Source organism: Pleurodeles waltl, chromosome 11, assembly GCF_031143425.1.
Source record: "Pleurodeles waltl isolate 20211129_DDA chromosome 11, aPleWal1.hap1.20221129, whole genome shotgun sequence".
Lineage (NCBI taxonomy): Eukaryota > Metazoa > Chordata > Amphibia > Caudata > Salamandridae > Pleurodeles > Pleurodeles waltl.
The window spans coordinates 1,011,824,172-1,011,847,953 of NC_090450.1; the positions used below are offsets into that span (position 1 = coordinate 1,011,824,172).

The window sequence follows — 23,782 nt, forward strand, 5'->3', positions numbered from 1 at the left end:
ATTATACACACCATGGCACCTCAATTTGGACCCAGCTGTATGCAAATCAGCCTCAACCCTGCTCCAGTGGGAACAGTCCAGCTCGAACTACCAGGCGAGGCATGAACCGGAACACAAGCATCCCAGGACCGGTTTTGCCCTTGTTATGTGCTCATCAGTGGGTGTAGCTTGGTTCCAGTGACACAGTGTGCATAGGACCCACATCTGGGAATACCCGTCTCACTTAGGGCGACATAGTAAAGTATAGAAAAAGTGAGAGAAAGAATGAATGAAGTAATCTCAGCTGCTGGTAATTAGTCGGGCCGCAACCCAGTCCATCGTTATTTTTCACACCATTCCACCTCAATGTGGACTCAGCCATATGCAAATCAGTCTTGATCCTGCTCCAATGAGAACAGCCCATGATGGATTGGGATGCGGTCCTGGTTAGGTTGCAGGGGGCCCCCATACTTTTGGAGAGCATCAGGGCACTGGGTGTTTGGCAGCTTCTCACCTACCAGTGTCTACTAAAGGACCCTGGTTCTCCTAGGATAGTTGCAGCTGCTTGGCTGCCTGATGACACAAAACTAGATGTAGCATCTGTTGCCGGTTGGTACTTTATTATTCCAGGCCTACAGAAGAGGCGGTTGTGACCAATTAAAGGAGTTTATGGTTCGCTCATGGAAGTTCTGAGGCTGGGCGGTACAATACGGAGAGGCTGGTGGCCGTGTGAAGAGAAAGACAGACAGCACAGCACTGCCCAGGACTCTGCTCCACTCGCCTGTGGGCATGGATGTACCTACCTGGTGGTGATCATTAGGAGGCACAGCCATGGTGCCCGGGAAACAAATTGTATTCCTATAGACGCAACCCATATAAATGCAAGAGTCTTCCCTGAGGAACACAGCTCCATGCAAAGGAATTTAATTAAAGATGAAAGCTCATTATACAGCCCTGCACCGTTCAATATTTCGTGTTATGAAGTTTCGTTGTGTATCGCGCACAGAGAGGAATTCGCAATTCATGCACCTTTCTGACTGCTCCGGCGCAATCAATGGAGGAACAAAAATCAATTGTTGTTTTAATGACTGTGTGATGAATAACAGCAGCGATAATCCTGCAGAGGGGACAATAGCTCCACATGCAGAAGGGTGCATCAGTCTCCTCATTCAATGGGCCAGTTCTGCAAACTCTGCAACATCCACCACAATTACAAAGTACCCGAGCGAGTTCTTCTCCAACCACATCTCTCCGAGAGGAAAAGCTCCGCGGGGATCCACACGACCCACAAAATCTTAGAAAATACAATGCACCCCATTCTCACCTCCAGCAATCAGTTTTCTGAAGCTTCATATCATTTCCATTCTTAAGTCCCAGGTAGCATGTGCAACAATGAACACAGACCTTTAATTCTGTCCACATGCACATTCTGTATAAACCTCATCAATGGTACAATACATCACTCATGAGAAGTTTCAAGATTTAACCCAAGTGGCAAGAGGGATTAGACGTTCACCACAAACCCACTGTACAAAACGATTCAACCTCTTCGAACCATGTCGAATCCCCTCCAGTGACCCTTCACCTATCAATGGTCCATGTTCCAAAAGAACCCAGGTCTGTCCCACCACCATCACCCCATTGTTTAAATCCTTCACCACTGTTTATATCACTTTGCGTGTGCAGAAACATGGTTACGCATGGTTGCACATCCCTTCCACCTTATGCCACAGACCAACGTCAGGGCCCAACAGAATGCAACCAGCCCACTTCAATATATTTAGGAACTGAGCAAAAAGTTCCCACATATTTAGAAAAACCTGGAAAAAATCATGGAGTTTTTGTGTTAGTTTCTCATGACTCACCAACACCCTATTTCCTTGAACCAGTAATATTTTACCAATGGAATATCAAGTTTCTACTTTCATAGTATACATAATTTAGATACTGCCACGGCCATCGCGAGCAACCATCGTCAGTGTTTAATCAAGCCTCCTACACCACGAAATCGAGTAACATCTCCATGCGTGCCATGAGCAGGAATGGGCGACGGCATGCTACCTCCATTTCCGTATGGACACCCTGCCTCCGCTGTGTAAATCGTGGACATGCCCATAATATATATCAAATGTACTCATGTTCATAATACGTTTACAATCTCCCCCACTGAGATGACATCACCAACATCTGGAATTAGGACTCAGGTTCTATCTAAACAATCTTTGTGGAGTGCCATCTATGGGTGATGTTAAAGGCAGTGAATTAAGTCTGACCTCCCTTAGACATCCTTGTTGTTCTAACGTCCTATACCAGTCCTTTGTCGCATATTGAAAGTTAAATAACCTTTGCCGGTATTGTCGAACACCCTCCGTCATGGGTTCAAAGAACAAATCCTTCACAATCGTCCCATTTAACCCCAACATGACTCTACTGTGTGACCTCCAGTTGTGTAGGTAAACGTCAACCGATCTGGGGACGGGGGGTGCAAAAGGGACTTTCTTTAGAACTGAAAAAAAATATTGGGCAATGTGAAATTGTCCCCTTCTTTGAGAGGAGGGGAGATTATCTTCATGCTGGAGATCCATAAATCATTTTAGTCTATGTTCATGTAATAAGGCTTGTATACTGCACGTCCCTTAATCCGCCCACTCTTTCCACCGGATAGGGAAACCGCCTATCAACAATTTCTTGATTCTGCATGTTGGGCCTTCAGCATGAATATACCGATGTATCTTAAGCTGCTTATGTATTGTTCACCACACACGTCTAGTAGAAAGTATTGGGTTATCCGGTCCTGGAGGAGCCCTAGGACACCCCTAAATGAGGTCTATATTGTGCTGGGCCACAATCAGAGTCTACTGTGAACCGCCAGGCGGGAGCTGTGCCATTTCATTGACACAATATCGCTAGTGGGGGAAGTCTACCGGCTCACTCGTAAGAGTTCATAGGAGGCACGCCTAATGATCCAGATTTTGAGTAGGACCATAGTTTGGACATTTTGAGTCATGGTTTGCTATTTCCTCAAACACATTTTTAAAGGGAATATCAAAGTCAGTTAACAGGACTCTAGAAATAGACTCCTAAGAAAGCGTTACAAAAAAAGGAATTAGGCCTGAGGGCCACATTCATTTTTATAATTTGTACTCTTTCCCCACAAAGAAATGCCCAATGCCGTCCAACTTTGTAAATTATCTCTCATTTTCTGCATAAGGTGAGCACAAATTGTCCTTGACCATGCATCTTAATCCCGTATTAATGCAACACCCTAAAATATTACATTTTTTTTTACATCCAGTAAAAGAGTAGCCTCACATGCCCTTTTCGACTAGTGGATGTGAGAGGTAACACCTTGTTCTTATCCTAATAATTTTTCTAACCCTAAATTAGGAGAATTTATCCATGCAGTACATCAAAGATGGTACAGAGGACGGTGGCTGGAAAGAGTGAACAAGATGTTACTGGCATATGGAAATGCTTGTTTACTCCTGCCTCTGTCGGAATCCCTTTTACGCCAGCATCTGTGAGTATGGCCATTGCGGATCTAGGTCCAAGACTAGTGTGGTGACAGAAGGCATCCCTGCCTACTCCTTCGATGGATGAGCAATGCCGCAGAGATCAATCTTCCACAATCAAGCTTTGCATTAGGGGCTTTCATATAGCCATTTGTCCTTGTTGAGAAATTACTGGGTTATTCTAGCTCTTTCCATTGTTCTAACAAGTGCCCCGGTGCACTCACTGAGTGAAATGGCTATTTTTTTATCCTTGGTGTTCTGCACCCGACACCTTAAATGTGAAAGAGTTCTCATACTGTGTCTGGACATGTGTCCCAGATGAAATCCAGTCTGCACCAGGTGTATAGGAAACAGGATGTCTGTAGTGAGTCTTGTGGCTAACTCTTTGGCCAGGTTCTTTACGCCTGCATTGAGTAATGAAATGGGACGGTAGCTACAGCGAAGTAAGGGATCCGTTCAAGGTTTAGAGAGAAGCGTTATTATTTCCCCTTACACTCCTGGGGTACCCAGTTTCCTTCACGCCTCTAAATACCTGATGGAGAAGTGTCAATTTAAGAGTTTTGTTGATTTCACGTAAATCAGTGGGGGATCCATCATTCCGCGGAGCGTTCCCGGTGGACACCTCTCCAGCCACTTGGATCTCATCTTTGTAATGTCCCCTCCTGATCAACCTGCATGTTGGCAATCATACTCCGGCTGGGGGAAGATTCTCTAACCCTGGGGTATCAGTCTGGTCTGAATCATGTAGAGTATGAAAACACCCAACAAATTCTTTAGAAGCATTAGAGGGGTGCGGTGAGCCATACTCTTTCTTTAGGGTGGATATAGTGACTATAGCTTCCCACTGTTGGAATCCTAGTGTTAAATGACAGTCTGACCCTCTCCTTGTAAAAACCAGTTCTGTGGCAACAATATTTTTCTGGGGAATAAAACTTGCACAGCAATGCCAAAGCGTAAAGGCAGTAGAGGGCGCTTACATGTCCTGGCGCTTTCTATGGACTCAAAACAGACATATTTTGGTCCTTCAGATCCTCGAATAGGAAACCTCCCAGGGCCTTTGCTTCCATGGACAGAACATTGCTGCAAAGTTTGGTTTTGCCTTGAAAGTGAAGAAGTGATTCCAGGGTCATTGATGCCTGGGTAAATACTGTGTGTGTGAGGGATTGGGGAAATTATAAACATTTGCTTTTAATTTTAACAGAGCCCGACAGTGGAAAACATAACTTGGCCTACACGGTGTCAAACTGGTGGTGGCAACTGTTCACTTTGGAGCACATCTTTCTTTAATAATTAATATGTCTTACTTTTATATAGGATGCGCCCTGCACTGACGACTCACAAGGCACACTTAGAAATGCCTTATTAAAGGTGTAAAGGCTATTTTCCACGCCATGTCACTGCAGTACTTTTAACCCTTCATACCAGCCAGGCCACAATGGCTTTCTCTGGTGCCATACACTTTAGTCACATAGGTCTGTGGTGTGTAAGTACATTAATGCCCACACATGAGATTTAGCTTCCACAATATTGGTGCATTTCCTGTGCCAACTTGTCATGTTACTTGAAACTTTAAAAAGAAGGCTGCGTGTACCTAATAGTTGGGGAGACAGCACACTCTGCGTCACGAAGTAGATAAATCACGGTCTCATCACACCAGCAAACATGGGTGCAAAGAAGTGGATAAATCTGAGGAGGAAGCGTGAAGGGAAGATTGGCTACACATTCCCAGTGGAAACTGGAATGTATGGCTGGGGCAAACTTAAGAATGTCAATATCTACAGACCCTATAGAGGGTAAGAGGATGTGTAAAGGTTCTGATATTGGGTCAACATTCTCTGCCCAGGATTGAGTCCACATCACAAGATCTCCTGGTCTTGCTAGGGCTGTGACTGGCCAAGCAGATGAGGTGAGGACCACATACAGCGCAGGTCACCAGTTCATATGAATGAGCCCCTAAACCTGTGATGCCTGTCTGGGGTACCAGTGAAGAGGCTGATGTCTTTGGATTAGAATCATGCGGCCACCACCGTCCGTCACTTCGCAGCCTGGGTTTTGTCCACTCTTCAATCAGATGGAGAGTTCTCGTTGGGTCCCATATGGCCACAGCAGTGTGAGCAGGTACAGAGGCCCCACATGTGAAAGACTGAGCTAGACATTCAGGCTGTATTCGGCAATGGGAACACTGAGTGATACTTAAGCAATTCCATTTTGGGCACTAACTGCTGAATGAAATTATCTATGAAGTAATATGTATGAGTAGAAACTTAGCTAACTGTACCAGTACCAGGTCTACGCTTGCGTCTACACTTGGGTGGAAGTTCCATATACTCTAGAAGAGCGTCTAGAACTTAACTGAGTCCTGTAACTGATTCCCCGTGAACAGTGTAGTATAAAACTCTGCTGAGTACTTTTGTTTTACAACAACACCACATGGGCTCGATAACACATTACTACGTCCTCTGTATGACTGCTGTGTTCTGAGCTCTTCCTCACCACACAACCTCTCCGAGACACCTGAGTGCTTGGCTGTCCTACCCTGAGAGTCAAGGGTGTACCAGGGCACCAGAGCCAAGGGACTGCAACCACCATGGATGGACTGAAGAGGCCCGGCAGTCCCCGTTTACCCTGTGCCCCTGAGGGTCCAACACCCGGTTAGAAAGTGTCCCTGGAACTGATTTTCCTTCAACAGAGCAGGACACATCGTAACACAGAACACAACATGGACCATGGCCCTGAACTCTGAAGATACAATGAACAAGTGCACAGAAGAGTTTTAAACATATAATATCTGAATCTCCTTCACATATGGACTCGCATCATCTCCTGTGGTCAGTGCCATAATTTCACTTGCATGGATCCCTCATACTCAGTTAGGAGTTGTCCCTCCCACAGTTAGAAGCACACACACAAATAGACACACAGACCTCCCTTACCTGGCTTCCTCCAGCACAGCCCCCATCACCCGGGACTTCTCCTCATTTTTAGTATCTTCGTTGATGTCGGTTCCACCAAACACGGCTCCAAAAGGGATCCCAGTGCCTACATGAAGAAATCAGATCACACCACGTCACCTTCAGATATGAAACTGTGGGTTCTATTATGTGACCACAAGTGGAAGACAAAAACAAGAGGATCAATAAAGCGACTAAACTGAGAGAGTGGTTGTAGGAGGCTGGCCTGGCTTGTAGTGGGTACCAGAGGTACTTACACCTTGTGCCAGGTCCAGTTATCCCTTATTAGTGTAGAAGAGGTGTTTCTAGCAGTTTAGGCTGATAGAAGGTAGCTATGGCAAAGTAGCTTAGGCTGAACTAGGAGACATGCAAAGCTCCTACTATACCACTGGTGTCATATGCACAACATCATAAGAAAACACAATACACAGAAGTACTAAAAATAAAGGTACTTTATTTTTATGACAATATGCCAAAAGTATCTCAGTGAGTACCCTGAGTATGAGGATAAGATATATACACAAGATATATGTACACAAACCAAAATTATGCAGGTAATAGCAAGAAAAGTAATGCAAGCAATGTAAAGTTACAGTAGATTGCAATAGGAGCACATAGGTATAGGGACAACAGAAACCATATACTCCAAAAGTGGAATGCGAACCACAAATGGACCCCAAACCTATGTGAGCTTGTAGAGGGTCGCTGGGACTGTAAGAAAACAGTGAGGGTTAGAAAAATAGCCCACCCCAAGACCCTGAAAGGTAGGTGTAAAGTGCACCTACTACCCCCAGAGAGCACAGAAGTCGTGATAGGGGGATTCTGCAGGAAGAACAAACACCAGCAATGCAACAACGGTGGATTTCCAGACCTGAGTATCTGTAAGACAAGGGGACCAAGTCCAATAGTCGCGACAGTGTCGAGAGTGGGCAGGAGCCCAGGAAATGCCAGCTGAGGGTGCAAGGAAGCTGCCACCTGTTGGAAGAAGCTTGGAGTTCTGCAAGAAAGAAGAGGACTAGGAACTTCCCCTTTGGAGGATGGATGTCCCACGTCGCGATGAAGCTTGCAGAGATGTTCCCACCAAGAAAGACCGCAAACAAGCCTTGCTAGCTGCAAGGGTCGCGGTTAGGGTTTTTGGATGCTGCTGTGGCCCAGGAGGGACCAGGATGTCGCCACTTGGATGAGGAGACAGAGGGGGAGCCAGCAAGTCAGGGAGCCTTCACAAAAGCAGGCAGCACCCGTAGAAGTACCTGAACAGGCACTTGGAAGAACAGTGAACCGGAGTCCACGCGAAGTCACAAAAGGGAGTCCCACGACGCCGGAGGACAACTCAGAAGGTTGTGCACAGCAGGTTAGAGTGTTGGGGACCCAGGCTTGGCTGTGCACAAAGAAAATCCTGGAAGAGTGCACAGGAGCCGGAGCAGCTGCAAATCACGCGGTACCCAGCAATGCAGTCTAGCGTGGGGAGGCAAGGACTTACCTCCACCAAACTTGGACAGAAGAGTCACTGGACTGTGGGAGTCACTAGGACAGAGTTGCTGAGTTCCAGGGACCACGCTCGTCGTGTTGAGAGGGGACCCAGAGGACCGGTGATGCAGTCTTTTGTTGCCTGCGGTTGCAGAGGGAAGATTCCGTTGACCCACGGGAGATTTCTTCAGAGCTCCTGGTGCAAGAAGGAGGCAGACTACCCCCAGAGCATGCACCACCTGGAAACAGTCGAGAAAGCCGGCAGGATAAAGTGATACAAGGTTGCTAGTAGTCGTCTTGCTACTTTGTTGCGGTTTTGCAGGTGTCCTGAGCAGTCAGCGGTCAATCCTTTGGCAGAAGGTGAAGAGGGAGATGCAGAGAAACTCTGATTTGCTCTTGCATTTGTTATCTGGTGAGATCCCCAAAGCAGAGACCCTAAATAGCCAGAAAAGGAGGTTTGGCTACATAGGAAGGAGGATTGGCTACCAAGAGAGGTAAGAGCCTATCAGAAGGAGCCTCTGACGTCACCTGCTCGCACTGGCCACTCAGAGCAGTCCAGTGTGCCACAAACACCTCTGTTTCCAAGATGGCAGAGGTCTGGGACACACTGGAGGAGCTCTGGGCACCTCCTCTGGGAGGTCAGGGGAGTGGTCACTCCCCTTTCCTTTGTCCAGTTTCGCGCCAGAGCAGGGCTGGGGGATCCCTGAACCGGTGTACACTGGCTTATGCAGAGATGGGCACCATCTGTGCCCATCAAAGCATTTCCAGAGGCTGGGGGAGGCTACTCCTCCCCAGCCTTCACACCTATTTCCAAAGGGAGAGGGTGTTACACCCTCTCTCAGAGGAAGTCCTTTGTTCTGCCGTCCTGGGCCAGGGCTGCCTGGACCCCAGGAGGGCAGAAACCTGTCTGAGGGGTTGGCAGCTGCAGTGGAGACCCCGGAAAGGCAGTTTGGCAGTACCCGGGTTCTGTGCTAGAGACCCGGGGGATCATGGCATTGTCCCCCCAATGCCAGATTGGCATTGGGTTGACAATTCCATGATCTTAGACATGTTACATGGCCATGTTTGGAGTTACCATTGTGACGCTGTACATAGGTAGTGACCTATGTACAGTGCACGCGTGTAATGGTGTCCCCGCACTCACAAAGTCCGGGGAATTTGCCCTGAACGATGTGGGGGCACCTTGGCTAGTGCCAGGGTGCCCACACACTAAGTAACTTTGCACCCAACCTTCACCAGGTGAAGGTTAGACATATAGGTGACTTATAAGTTACTTAAGTGCAGTGGTAAATGGCTGTGAAATAACGTGGACGTTATTTCACTCAGGCTGCACTGGCAGGCCTGTGTAAGAATTGTCAGAGCTCCCTATGGGTGGCAAAAGAAATGCTGCAGCCCATAGGGATCTCCTGGAACCCCAATACCCTGGGTACCTCAGTACCATATACTAGGGAATTATATGGGTGTACCAGTATGCCAATGTAAATTGGTAAGTTTAGTCACTAGCCTGTTAGTGACAAATTTGGAAAGCAGAGAGAGCATAACCACTGAGGTTCTGGTTAGCAGAGCCTCAGTGAGACAGTTAGGCATCACACAGGGAACACATACATATAGGCCGCAAACTTATGAGCACTGGGGTCCTGGCTAGCAGGGTCCCAGTGACACATAACAAACATACTGACAAGATACGGTTTTCACTATGAGCACTGGGCCCTGGCTAGCAGGATCCCAGTGAGACAGTGAAAACACCCTGACATACACTCACAAACAGGCCCAAAGTGGGGGTAACAAGGCTAGAAAGAGGCTACTTTCTCACAGTGGTCCAGGTACTGCGGGAGATCATGGGTGAGCCCATAGCATCTACCGCCCTTTTAGCATCATTAGGTTATGAAACGGAAATGGATCGTTCACTGGGGCTCCTACAGGCGCGGCATAGAATAGCCATGTGTTGGATGAAAGGACCCCTGCCCACATTTCAAGCTTGGCATACTGATATGACGTACTGTAATACCCAATCTGATGGTCATCATGATCTTATGCCACTCTGCAGCCGGCCGAGGGACATCTGGGGCCGTATCAGGCGTACCTCGTGCGCTCGAGAGATGATGATGCTGAGGAAGAGGGAACAACAGGTGCAGTGTCAGAGATAGGCTGCCATGTGGTTGCCCTTCTGCCTTTCGAGGGTGTGTCACACTGGCTGTGGTTGTGCGTGTGATGGTTCTTGGGCTACGCAACGTCCACTGATTGCATCAATGTGTGGTAGGCTGGAATGGCTATTATCTACTGGACACTGCGAGATATTTAATGTGGACACTTGCACTTTCGTGATGGGAGGTGACCTTTTCATTACTGCATGCATTTCCAAGTACAGTTTGGTCCACCCTGAACATGGTCATTCTGACGGTAAACCTGTAACGTATGCCATTACGCTTTCTGTCCCTCACCAGTAACTGTCAAGTCATTATATACTCTCTGGCTGTTATTCAAAATGAAAATAAGGTTCTTAAAAAAACTCAGGAAGTGAGCATCTCGCACTCAGCAAAGGTGTGGGTTCTAGGGACCAGAACCAAGCATCCTGCCCCTAGAGTCCGGCACTAGGTGATGGGGTGGTCCAATGCAGACTCCGCTGAAGAGTCACAAGTAGGACAGCGACAAAGTGCAATGCAGAGAACATCAATACAGGAGAAAATAATTTACTAAGAGAATGTGAGAGAGAGAGAGAGAGATAAAGAGATGGACAGATATGTGCAGAACTTGGCCACGGGTTGAAACCCAGCAGAGAGGGCTCAGCTTTTGGTACTTATTGGAACGGAAAAAGTGCCAACAAGACTGGATAAAAGTAGGTCAGTCCCTTGGTTGCCCAAAGAAAGTAGACTACTACAGAGGTCAGGCACTGATGTCACCTGGAGAGAAGAGAAGCAACAATGTCTTTATTCAAATCCAAAAGTCAAGAAGGTTGCTCTACTGAAAGGAAACTGAGTCGATGGGGCTGAAACTACTGGTTCTAAAGGGTATATACTCTCCTTCCTCAACCAAAAATCAATTGCAGCCTTCCCTCAGAATCCAGGTCTTATGAGATTACATCCACGGCGCAAACTATGAAAATATCACCCCAGACTAGTAGAGCATTCGAACGGTAAAACAGGATGAGATCAGTGCTCCAATAATTAACTGCTACTTCAAAGTACAAACTCATAGAGCTTTGAGTGAGGGCAATGAAAAAGACTGCAAAGGAGAACTACACCTGTATCCGGAACGAAGCACTGAGTGAACAGCCATCGCAGGGGCAGCACTCGAAACGCGAGCACACACGCTTTGACAACATCTTCGCAGTGTGTAAGGTTCTTATACCACAAACGGAAGCAAAACATGAAAATACAGCTAAATGCAAGAGTATCAGAGCACCTGGTCTTCAACTAGTAAGATGTTCACCTTACCACTATCACAAGAGTAGAGTCAACATACAACTTGTGTCACTGGTCAAACTCCTTAACATGAATATACTAGTGAGCTGCCCTTGTGGATAGTGTCAAAAAAATTCAATCACTCTATAAATGATGTGTTAATGTTCCACTATTATGTAAAGCTTGAGATAAATCCCAGAGCACCATGAATGTCGTTTGCAATATTGACAACCCAATAACAACCACCGTAGGTTTACACGACTTCAGTGGGCTCCTGATCAACCCCATCAGAATCTGATTTCTAATAGAAACTATGTACCAATTCCAAAATAAAAATGGCTCATAGCCCCAAAAAATTATAAGGAGGTGGACCGGTGAACCAAAGTCAAGTATCTTCTTCAGAAACTCTCCTTACACTAGGTGCAACTGACCTACAGTTCAAACCTATCCATGCATGGCAGTCATGCAACTAAACAAACTTGTCTACACTTCTTCAAGTCATCCAATGGAGGAGCTCTAAAGTCTTCCAAAGAGAAGTCCCTGCAAGAAGGACAGAAGAATAGCAGTCCCCCAGGGCTAGATAATATTCTCTGTCATCTTCTCCTGCAACATGAAACCCTGTGGACCTACTCACAGGAAACAGCCTCAAGATTCAATGATACGCCGATGATACCCAACTCTACTTGGAAGTCTCCTCTGCTTTCGCCATCCAACACCTCCAACACTGACAACACATCAACCATACCAGGATGTCCAGCACTCATCTGAAGCTCAACCCAACCAACTTCGAATTCATTTTATATGTCAAGAAGAACAGGCAGGAAACAGTACAAACCTGCCTCAGCGACATGAATATTGGAAGCCTTAAACCCCAGCTTTCACTGATATCCAAGTTGGTTCAATTCACCCTGGTTAACAACCTCACTATCAAATAACACACGACCAAAACAAAAAATGCTAGCTTGGTACCAGCTTCCAGAAAGCGACTTAAGAGCGCCTGCTCAAGTTCTCATAGTCTCGCCTCTGGTTGCTAGCAATTAAATGTGTGATGGAACAACTAATGCGAGAACCACGCATGCCTGAAAAACGCGGTCGGAACAACGACCGCATATTACCACAAATGCCTTTACCACGCAAGCCATTACAACAATTTTTCATTGTAAAAGCATGCCTAGTAAAGGCATGTGTGGGAAAGGCATGCATGATTCTAGCATGCCACCCCCCACCCACCCTAAGGCCCAAAAGTACCCCACCCCTAATACTAAAACTACCGACCACCCCACCGCCGTCCCCAAAACAAAACTACCCCGATCCCCCAACCCCTGCCCCTAAAATCAAAACTACCCCGATCCCCCAACCCCACCCCTAAAAACAAAACTGCCCGACTCCCCTAACACTACCCTGAACCCCTAACCCCCACCCCTAAAAAAAAAAAACTACCCCAACACCCACTGTGAGTTCTAAAACATTCCCTGACACCCCCATGTGCCCTAAAAAGAACTGACCCCCCACCCCACTCCTAAAAACAAAACTACCCCAATCCCACCACCCCTGCGCCCTAAAAACCAAACTACCCCGACCACCCTACCCCTAAAAACAAAACTACCCCGATACCCCCAACCACCCTGAGCCCTAAAGCTTCCCCGACCCCTCACCCCGCCCCAAAAAAACAAACTACGCTGACCCCCCACCCCTAAAAATAAAACTACCACGACTCCACCTCCCTCGCCCCTAAAAACAAAACTACCCTGACACCCTCACCCACCCTGAGCCCTAAAACTTTCCCTCACCTGCCCTAAAACCAACCAACCTCACCCCATCCCTGAAAACCAAACTACCCCGATCCCCCACCCCGCGCATAAAAACCAAACTACCCCAACCCCCTCCCCAAGCCCTTAATCCAGCTCCACCCCTAAAAACTACCCCCAGCCCACACCCAACCATACTTACCTGACCAAACTACCCTGATCCCCCACCCTACCAGTAAAAACCAAACTACCCCGATCTCCCGCCCCAATCCTAAAAACAAAACTACCCCGACTACCCCACCCCACGCCAAGCCCTTAATACACCGCACCCCTAAAAACTACCCCCAACTCTGCCCCAGCCCCACTGACCTGACCGTGCCCTCTCCAGACCCACTCTGCCATTTTCTCTGCTTTAACCACGCATATGCGTAGTTCAGCACATGCGTGGTTAAAGCAGAGAAAAAGGCAGTCATTTTTCAGGCAAGAGTGGTTACGCTTGCGTTGAAGGCATCATTGTTGTTCCGGAGTCATTGTTCAGGACGTTTCCCCTGGCAATACCCCGCTTCACGGCCTCCCAGGCTCCACAATGGCTCCCTATAAGAGCATCCTTCACGCCGCAGCACGTCTCATCTAGGGTCTGAAGAAATATGGCCACATTTCTCCCATCCTGATGAAACTCCATTGCCTCCCCTTGCCGGCCTACAACATCTTCAAAACCAGCTTCATCATTTACAGAGCTATCACGACCAACTCCTGCAATCAGACTCACAAACTCACCACCTCTGGTGGTTCTCGGCACACCTGCAGCCAGGACACCATCAGACTGCAGACTAAGAAGTGAACAAATTAAAATCAAGAGAACAGATCTTTCCTATCTATGCACCCAGGATCAGGAACATCACCACATCCATCAGGACGGCCGCAGCGCTTCTCCAATTTAGGAAAAAGTTGAAGACAAACCTCTTTAAGAACACTACATCACAATGCATTAACCGTCCACAACCAGCTTCCTTTTCCATCATTTGGATCCTTGCCTTTGACCCTGTGCGGCACTCCGCTGCTTTTAGCCAGGTTCCAACTACAGAAATAGCGCTTGGATATACACAATAAATTGGCCTAAGCACCAAAAAAGTATGGGAGCTGTGAAGTGGGATGTAGCGCTGTGTTACTGGGTGGGTAATGGCCATGGGGGGCGGGGTCAATATGAGACTGTGGATAGATAGAGCTATGAGCTGGACTACTCACTGCCCAGGTGGCTAGTCAGTAAAACAAAGACAATAACTAGATTTTCCAGAATACTGATTCTGCCTGATTACCTTGGTTTAGCATGTGAAAGAAACAGTTTTTGAAAAGTCACATTCCTGGAGATTAAAGCTGAAGCCCAGAGATGACCTTTCACCCACAGGTACATGCTTCAAAATGCCAACAGTGAAACATTCAGACTCTCCGGGACCCAGGGAGCTGGCTCACAAGCTGTATTACCAAGCAGATTGGAAGCCCTCTAGGGTTTGGGGTCTAGGACGGTGCCCTCCGACCCTCCTTAAGCACAGGAACTCATTTGCAGTAATGATGTCCCACTGGAACTCTGATCTCAGCAGTCCCCGCTCATTTCCTCTTATGGCTTACGCAATCTTTCCATCACAAGACCTGAACACGGATGATATGGAAATTGTGGCCCCAGAACCTGACCTTGTTATGCTATACTGTGTTACATGTTATATGTTATGTTATGGAATATCTATAAAGCGCGACAAACACCGGAGGGTCGCTTGGCGCTATATCAAGAGAAGAGTAACATAACAAAAGGACAGAGACAGTGTATCAACTGTAAAAAGCCTGCTTGAAGAGCCATGTCTTAGCGCTTTCCTAAAAGGGAGTAATTGAGGAATAGAGTGAATCTCTGCTGGAGGCCATTCCACTCCTTAGAAACAAGTACCGAAAAGCTACACACTCCCACTCTGGTTTTCCTAAACCTTGGGATGACCAGAAGGTTAGTAAAAGCTGAGCGGAGAATCCTCCTTGAAGAATATCTCAGTATTCAGTCTCTTAGGGAGCCCGTGGCCGCCCCATTCCGCATCCTAAAAGTTAGACAGCAAGTTTTAAATATATCTGTCTGTTTAACTGGAAGCCAATGTGGGCTCTTTAAATAGGGTGTGATCCACACTCTCCGAGGGATTCTAAAGATGAGGCTGGCACCAGCATCCTGCATTAGCTGTACTCTTTTCAGTTCACACTCTGGAAGACCAAGATATATACTGTGAGCATAATCCAGTCCAGTGCCTTCGGCAGACACCATGTCAGTCTGCAGGGCTTCCGAAGATAGAAACGCTTGAATCTTCCTAATAATTCTCAGCATGAACACACATTTAGAGACCACCGTGCTAATTTGTGGCTCAAGAGGCAGGATTGGTAACTCTCAGGCTTTTAGCCATTGGTTTTGGGGACGGCAGGGCACCCGTTTCATGCAGACAAAAGGATCTAGTCTTCAAGGGGGTGTATGAACTACCACCATAATTTATGTGTTTTCTGCGTTCAGTTTTAAATGATTTCGTCTCATCCATCTGCTGACGAGACACATCGAGCTGCTAAGGTGATCCTGCATGGATTCTGGAGAGCTCCCTGATATATGGCTGGATATTGATATTAAGAGATTAAAATGGTTAAGATAAAATTTAAAATTTTGGATTCATGGTGGCAGGCGGGGAGGATGTGCAGGTAATCTACGGGAAAAACACTAAGGGGGTCATTACGACCCTGGAGGACGGCGGAGAACCGGCGGTAAGACCGCCAACAGGCTGGCGGTCTTACTCTGTGGAATTATGGCCATGGCGGTTACCCCCTCTACATTCACTCACGCACACCCCCATGCACCCACACAACACACAACACCCCCCCCCCACCCTCCTCCCCTCACGGACGATCGACTTACCTGGTCCGATGATCCTCCGGGAGGGGACAGGAGCCATGGGGGCAGCTCCGCCGACACCACACCGCCAACAGAACACCGCCACGGCGAATCACAGGATGTGATTCGCTGGGCAGTGTTCTGTTGGCGTGGAGGTGGAGCAACCTCCACTTCCCCGCCTCCCGCCAGTATGGCTGTTGGCGGCTGTCCGTCCGTAAAAGGACGGAGAGCTGCCAACGGTCATAATAGGCCGAGTGGCAAACCGCCACCACTGGCGGTCTTCCGCACGGCGGTCCCTCGGCGGTCTTGGAAAAAGACCGCCGAGGTCAAAATGACCCCCATAAAGCCTAAAATAAACAGTCAAAAACAAAGAGCAGACAAAATAAAAAGTTAAATACAAATGATCAAATAAAGACCTTTACAGGGCATACACAGTACAGTGGTCGGACAACGAGGGGGCTCTGGGGGTTCTTCTTATTGAGAGGAGCTAGGAAGCTGCAGCCATGGGCTTCCGCAGGGGGGAGGGGCAAAGGGGTACACTTGCCCCCCATGGATTTATGTAGAGCCTGGTGGGCAGCCCAAAAGGCTCTACAGAACCAAGGACCAGCGAACGTTAACCACCGCCTGAACTTTCACCAACCGCCAAGAAGACTACTCTCTGCCTCCTTTCCACTTGCCTACACTCCCCGCATCCACCGAAGCAGAAGTGGAGGACGCTCCTTCTCTCACATCGCAGCAAAAACGTGGTACAGCCTCTCCATGCAACACCACCTCACATCCGGAACTCAGAAGGGCCTTCAAGCCCTCGCTGTTCCAAAAAGCCTCTGGGACCTGCAAGCGCCTGGATACCCTATCGGGTGATTAGCAGCGCTTTACAAATCCTGATTGATGGATTGTTGGAACAGTGCAGCATAACACTACGGCGGCCGTAGAGTTACACTGCCTGCACCAGTGAGGCCGCAGCTCCCGCCAAAAATGAAGCCCTGAGGGTGCACTGGGACGCATGGAGGTGCACTGGGACGGAAGGAGGTACACTAGGGGGGTTTGAAGGTAAGAGAAGTGGGAGGGCAGGAGCCCTGAGGGAGGAGGATGCACTGGGACGGAAGGAGGTGCACTGGGGCGGTTTGAGGGTAAGAGAAGCGGGAGGGCAGGAGCCCTCAGGGAAGAGGATGCACTGGGGTGGTTTGAGGGTGAGTAAGAGCAGTGGGGGAACAGGAGCACTGAGGGTGCACTGGGGCAGTTTGAGGGTGAGTAAGAGCAGTGGGGGGACAGGAGCACTGAGGGTGCACTGGGGCAGTTTGAGGGTGAGTAAGAGCAGTGGGGGGACAGGAGCACTGAGGGTGCACTGGAAGGTTGCATTGAGAACGGAACAGAAGCAATTAAATGCTCTGGGAGGGGAGCGCTGGGAGGGGAGAGGAATTAAGTGGGTGCATTGGGGAGGGAAGGGGGCACTGGGAGATGTCTGACGGACTCAATGTAGCCCAGACCTGTAGGGACCTGCCAGCCTACATTGAGTCCGTCAGACATCTGCCCGGAGATTTAAGCACCTGCTCCACTCTCCACCAGACACCTGCCCAAACATGTAGGCACATGCCCGAGGGCTCAGTCAATCACGCGCTTAAGAGCTCCTGCTCAGCCACTGTCACCCTCCCCAGTTACTTCGAGTACTTAGGGCATTACTTGCGCTGCAGGGCACAGCCGCCCCCACCCACCCCTCCAAGGAGCGGTGTGGGACCCGTGGATTTAAAAACACTGTGGGGCTGTCTCAGTCTCTGCCTTAAGGATTCTCTAAGGAACATCATTCAACCAATGGGTGGCTGCCTCAGCTCCCAGGTCAGGGGGCATCCTGAGGGGGGGGGGGGGGGGGGGGGGTCTGTGCAAGAGAGGGGGTAATCTCCTCAAAGACTCTTGAAGGTCATGGCTCTCACACCAATAAAATGCCCTCGGATAAGGGCAAGCTACAGTTACCCCTCTTCCCCTGCCCCCCCACCCCACCCCCCGCACCCCTCTGTCTGACTCCCCCAAAGGAGGGGGCCTGGAGATGTTCTCGCTCCAGTTTCAACCGTATTTCTCAAGTAATCGTACTGGTGAAAAGTGAATCCATGGAGCTCACTCTTCTGTGAACTCCCCTCTTGTGCACACTGATCAGAGAGTCAGCTGTTGGGAGCCCCATCCTGGCGTACCTCGAGTGTTGGGGCCCACCAACCCCAAAACACCCAGTGCCAAGCTCCAGACACCCCAGGTACAGGCACGGAGTTGGGGCCACATCAACCCGCCCTTCGCGCACCCCACTGGGCCCAGGAGGGCGCGAGGTGAAAGGTAAGGGTTTAAAGTGGCAACAGATTGAGAGTCTGGTGCAGCAACACCAGAGGGATGGCGCTTCTGGGAGGTACATATAGAGCAAGAGATCTCTGTAGGAGAGCCAGGGGGCACCCCTGAGAGTGCAGGGAGGGAGGAACGGAGAGGACGAAGGGGTCACACCCTGGCTAGAGAAGAGAGGGTCTGCACTACGACCAAGAGGCGGGGGGGGGGGGGGGGTGCCCAGGAATAGGAAGGGTAGACATGGGCAACGTGTGCCCAGAGGTGGAGGCGGGCGTAGCCTGTAGGGTTCCTATAAAGTGCAGGTCCATAGTGGGCAGCATGGACTTGTGGCCGGTCCACGGTGGGCAGCGTGGACTTCTCGTCGGGCCATGATGGGCACCATGGACTTCTGGCCGGTCCACAGTGGGCAGCATGGAAGTCTGGCCTGTTGAGGGTGGGCAGCATGGACTCCTGCCTGGTCTATGGTTGGCAGCATGCACTTCTGGCCGGTCCACGGTGGGCAGAATGGACCCCTGCCTGGTCCACGGTGGGCAGCATGGACCCCTGCCCGGTCCACGGTGGGCAGCTTGGACCCCTGCCCGGTCCACGGTGGGCAGCATGGACCCTGCCCGGTCCACGGTGGGCAGCATGGACCCCTGCCCGGTCCACGGTGGGCAGCATGGACTTGTGGCTGGTCCACGGTGGGCAGCTTGGACCCCTGCCCGGTCCACGGTGGGCAGCATGTACTCCTGCCCGGTCCACGGTGGGCAGCATGGACTTCTGGCCGGTCCACAGTGGGCAGCATGGAAGTCTGGCCAGTTCAGGGTGGGCAGCATGGACTCCTGCCTGGTCTATGGTGGGCAGCATGCACTTCTGGCCGGTCCACGGTGGGCAGAATGGACCCCTGCCTGGTCCACGGTGGGCAGCATGGACCCCTGCCCGGTCCACGGTGGGCAGCTTGGACCCCTGCCCGGTCCACGGTGGGCAGCATGGACTCCTGCCCGGTCCACGGTGGGCCCACACGCACCTTCCAGCTCCAGCCTTCCACAGTTACTGCTGCAGGCCTCGCCAGGCCCACCAGAGATCTGGACCTTACAGCACAGCTGTGGTGGTGGTTGGGGGGGGGGGGGCTGAATGCTCTGAAGGTGGCACAACAGACAGTGAGGGCGCAATGTGCCCAGTAGTGAGAGTCAATGCATCACTGAGTGTGGGGGAGCTGGTGGCAACCATCTTCCTTCGATGGGAAGAGTCGAGCCAAGGAGGATGCTCTTCGGGGTCAGAGGGGAGCCTGAGCCGCGAGCCATCAGGACCCTTGTTTCAGTGACACATCTTGGACAGAAGATTGAGGGACTTCACTTCCTGAAGCTGCACGTGATGTTGTACATCACAGAAGACGACGGAAGGTGGGCCTCACAACTTCTTTATTCAGAGAAAGAGCTAACAAACATAACGATTGCCACCCGGTCAGTGGTCCCTGTGAAGCATCGTCTTCTAGGCGACTGTACCAAGAAGGATGAAGGGGGGGGGGGGGGGTGGAAGAAAGGGATGGAGCCAGGGAGGGGACGAGAAGAAGGAACCACGCACAGGAAGTGTACAGAAGGGTCTTCCGGTGACGCCTCTGGGTCCCTGAGCTGGCTACGCCCCTTCACCCTCCACCAGGATGTAACAAGCTGCTGAGATGTTGTTGGTACTCGCTGAAGGGCTGCGGGCCTTCATACCGAATAGAATAGACAACATATCGAGTTTTCTGTTAAATAATTTGCAAATTGGGGCTCACTTTTCACAGTTTCCTTAAATATCTTAAAATAAGAGTCTGTTTGAGTTTATGCCGAATACAACGTCGCAACCCCTCCCCCCCTTCCCCACTCCCCCCCCAATGGATAGAGGCAGTGGAGTCAGATGCCAGGTGTGTGTTTAATACAGGAAGAAAAGCAGAGAAGAGAACCAGAGAGACAAGAGAATCTGAGAGAGGAGAGTAGAGGCCTCACAGACACCATCAGCCCTGAGACACCTCAGCAGAGCCAGGAGCCCAAAGCAAGCACCCTCCACCCAGGACTGATCCCACATCCTGTCCTAAGCAAGCACCCTCCACCCAGAACTGGTCCCACATCCTGTCCAAAGCAAGCACCCTCCACCCAGAACTGGTCCCACATCCTGTCCAAAGCAAGCACCCTCCACCCAGCACTGGTCCCACATCCTGCCCAAAGCAAGCACTCTCCCTCCACCCAGGAGTGGTCCCACCTCCTGTCCAAAGCAAGCACCCTCCACCCAGGACTGGTCCCACATCCTGTCCAAGGCAAGCACCCTCCACCCAGAACTGGTCCCACATCCTGTCCAAAGCAAGCACCCTCCACCCAGCACTGGTCCCACATCCTGTCCAAAGCAAGCACCCTCCACCCAGCACTGGTCCACATCCTGTCCAAAGCAAGCACCCTCCACCCAGGACTGGTCCCACCTCCTGTCCAAAGCAAGCACCCTCCACCCAGCACTGGTCCCACCTCCTGTCCAAAGCAGGCACCCTCCAACCACACTGGTCCCACCTCCTGTCCAAAGCAAGCACCCTCCACCCAGGACTGGTCCCACTAGAGCCCAGCAGCATCTCTGGACTGAAAATGAGGCTTTGCATCAAGATGGGACAAGAGATATACGAAATTCAGATATTCAGGTGAGGGCGGAGCAGAGAAACTGAGACAGAGAAGAGAACATGAGAGAAGATAGAGAGAGGGACCTCACCGACACCAGTCAGCAGCCCCAAAGCAAGAACCGTCCCACCCAGCACTGGTCCCACCTGAGCCCAGCAGCATCTCTGGACTGGAAATGCGGCTCTGGATCAAGATGGGACTTAACCCTTTAATTACCAAGGGTTGTTTCCGCAGGAAGCAGGCGCTATCCAGTGTCTGCCTCGAGACAGGGGCCAGACCTCCTCGAGGCACCTGCATACCTTCTCTCACGTCACCCTGTGCTGGGGTCACGTGGCCTGTGCGTGACGCTCCAGTAAGTGGACACTGGTCAGTGGCTGTCCATGTCTGGTGTGGGGTCTCACCAGCAGCTCACAGCGCCGAGTCAAGGAGGAGAGCTCAGTGTAGGCGCTGCCTGTGGGTACCACTGACACTCTGCAGTATATGATGCACCCCCGGCCGCCTCCTCCATCCTAAACACCGACAACTTCAGGGGAAGTGTGGTGTGAAGGAGCCTACTGGGCCCCTCGACGTGTTCTCGTGGGAAGCCCCCTTCCCGGAATCCTCTTTGTAAAACGTGGCTTGGTTCACTCTGTGCACAACTCTTCACGTCTAACACAACTTCAAGAGTGCACCCGGTGGCACTGATAGGACGTGCCAGTCAAAGGTGAACCACAGCTCAGCAACTAACCGGTGAGAGTAACTCAACTCTACCCGTCAACCCTTCTTACACTGTGCGTAGCGCTCCGAAGCAGCTGAAGCGCAGCCTGACGGAGCTACAAGAACCACAGCTCAGCAACTAACAGGTGAGAGTAACTCAACTCTACCTGACCACCCTTCTTACACTGTGCGTAGCGCTCAGAAGCAGCTGAAAGGCAGCCTGACGGCGCTACACGAACCACAGCTCAGCAACTAACAGGTGAGAGTAACTCAACTCTACCTGACGACCCTTCTTACACTGTGCGTAGCGCTCCGAAGCAGCTGTAAGGCAGCCTGACGGCGCTACACGAACCACGGCTCAGCAACTAACAGATGATAGTAACTCAAGTCTACCTGACGACCCTTCTTACACTGTGCGTAGCGCTCCGAAGCAGCTGAAAGGCAGCCTGACGGCATCTGTATGAAGCATCAGATAAATAACTCTAACAACATTACCGAGGGGAACACTAATAAGTCCCTGTAGCGCCTCGAGATGATTTGCTTCAGTGAGCGCGCTATGCCAGTGTGATGAAGAGTACTGTTACTCCGATTAAAAGCCGACACCGGTCTTGCCACAAGTGTAATATGCAAACCCGAGGCAAGGAGCGCATTACAGAGCCCGCGGTGTAATAAAGGGCGGCAGCAGGGAGTGAGTCTGCCCCATCCTCTGCTGCCTGAGCCACAGAGGGGCCTTTAATAACCTTTGTAGTCCCCACGCCGCCGGGACGGAGGGCCCGTGCGGTGACTTACACGGGGCCCAGGGGGTCCCCAGCGCCTCCTCGCCGGGGCATGGGCTTCGGAGAGCTCTGTGGCCTTGTAATAAGGCAGCGCCACGCGAGCGCGAGAAGGATTACTTTTAATATCTGCAGGACATAAAGGCGAGCACCGAGGCGACTTGTAATACATGGAAAACCTGCACATAAACTAGTGCGGCACAGGAGGCGCCGGGGGTGAGGGGCGGAGACACGGCCGCCCGCAGACTTCACCAGAAGGTCCTGCAAAGAGTCCTCTCATGGCGGAAGGACACCCACCCTTGGTGTTACAAGGGCTCTGATGGCGGAATGACGCCCGCCCTTGGGGTTACAAGGGCTCTGATGGCGGAAGGACGCCCGCCCTTGGGGTTACAAGGGCTCTGATGGCGGAAGGACGCCCGCCCTTGGGGTTACAAGGGCTCTGATGGCGGAAGGAAACCCGCCCTTGGGGTTACAAGGGCTCTGATGGCGGAAGGACGCCCGCCCTTGGGGTGATAGGGGCTCTGATGGCGGAAGGACGCCCGCCCTTGTGGTAACAAGGGCTCTGATGACGGAAGGACGCCCGCCCTTGGGGTGACAAGGGCTCTGATGGCGGAAGGACGCCCGCCCTTGGGGTGACAAGGGCTCTGATGGCGGAAGGACGCCCGCCCTTGGGGTTACAAGGGCTCTGATGGCGGAAGGACGCCCGCCCTTGGGGTGACAGGGGCTCTGATGGCGGAAGGACGCCCGCCCTTGGGGTTACAAGGGCTCTGATGGCGGAAGGACGCCCGCCCTTGGGGTTACAGGGGCTCTGATGGCGGAAGGACGCCCGCCCTTGGGGTCAAAAGGGCTCTGATGGCGGAAGGACGCCCGCCCTTGGGGTTACAGGGGCTCTGATGGCGGAAGGACGCCCGCCCTTGGGGTCACAAGGGCTCTGATGGCGGAAGGACGCCCGCCCTTGGGGTTACAGGGGCTCTGATGGCGGAAGGACGCCCGCCCTTGGGGTGACAAGGGCTCTGATGGCGGAAGGACGCCCGCCCTTGGGGTTACAGGGGCTCTGATGGCGGAAGGACGCCCGCCCTTGGGGTGACAAGGGCTCTGATGGCGGAAGGACGCCCGCCCTTGGGGTTACAGGGGCTCTGATGGCGGAAGGACGCCCGCCCTTGGGGTGACAAGGGCTCTGATGGCGGAAGGACGCCCGCCCTTGGGGTTACAGGGGCTCTGATGGAGGAAGGACGCCCGCCCTTGGGGTGACAAGGGCTCTGATGGCGGAAGGACGCCCGCCCTTGGGGTTACAAGGGCTCTGATGGCGGAAGGACGCCCACCCTTGGGGTTACAAGGGCTCTGATGGCGGAAGGACGCCCGCCCTTGGGGTGACAAGGGCTCTGATGGCGGAAGGACACCCACCCT

The 23,782-nt window shown here is 51.2% G+C and overlaps 1 protein-coding gene across 1 annotated transcript in view; it reads right to left on the reverse strand.

Moving 5' to 3' along the window:
* Positions 1 to 23,782, reverse strand: part of GLT1D1 (glycosyltransferase 1 domain containing 1) — a 472,314-nt gene that overhangs the window by 322,699 nt on the left and 125,833 nt on the right. The window contains exon 3 of the mRNA XM_069215368.1: positions 6,425 to 6,530. Within this exon, the coding sequence (XP_069071469.1) occupies positions 6,425 to 6,530 (106 nt within the window). The remainder of the gene's footprint in view (positions 1 to 6,424; positions 6,531 to 23,782) is intronic.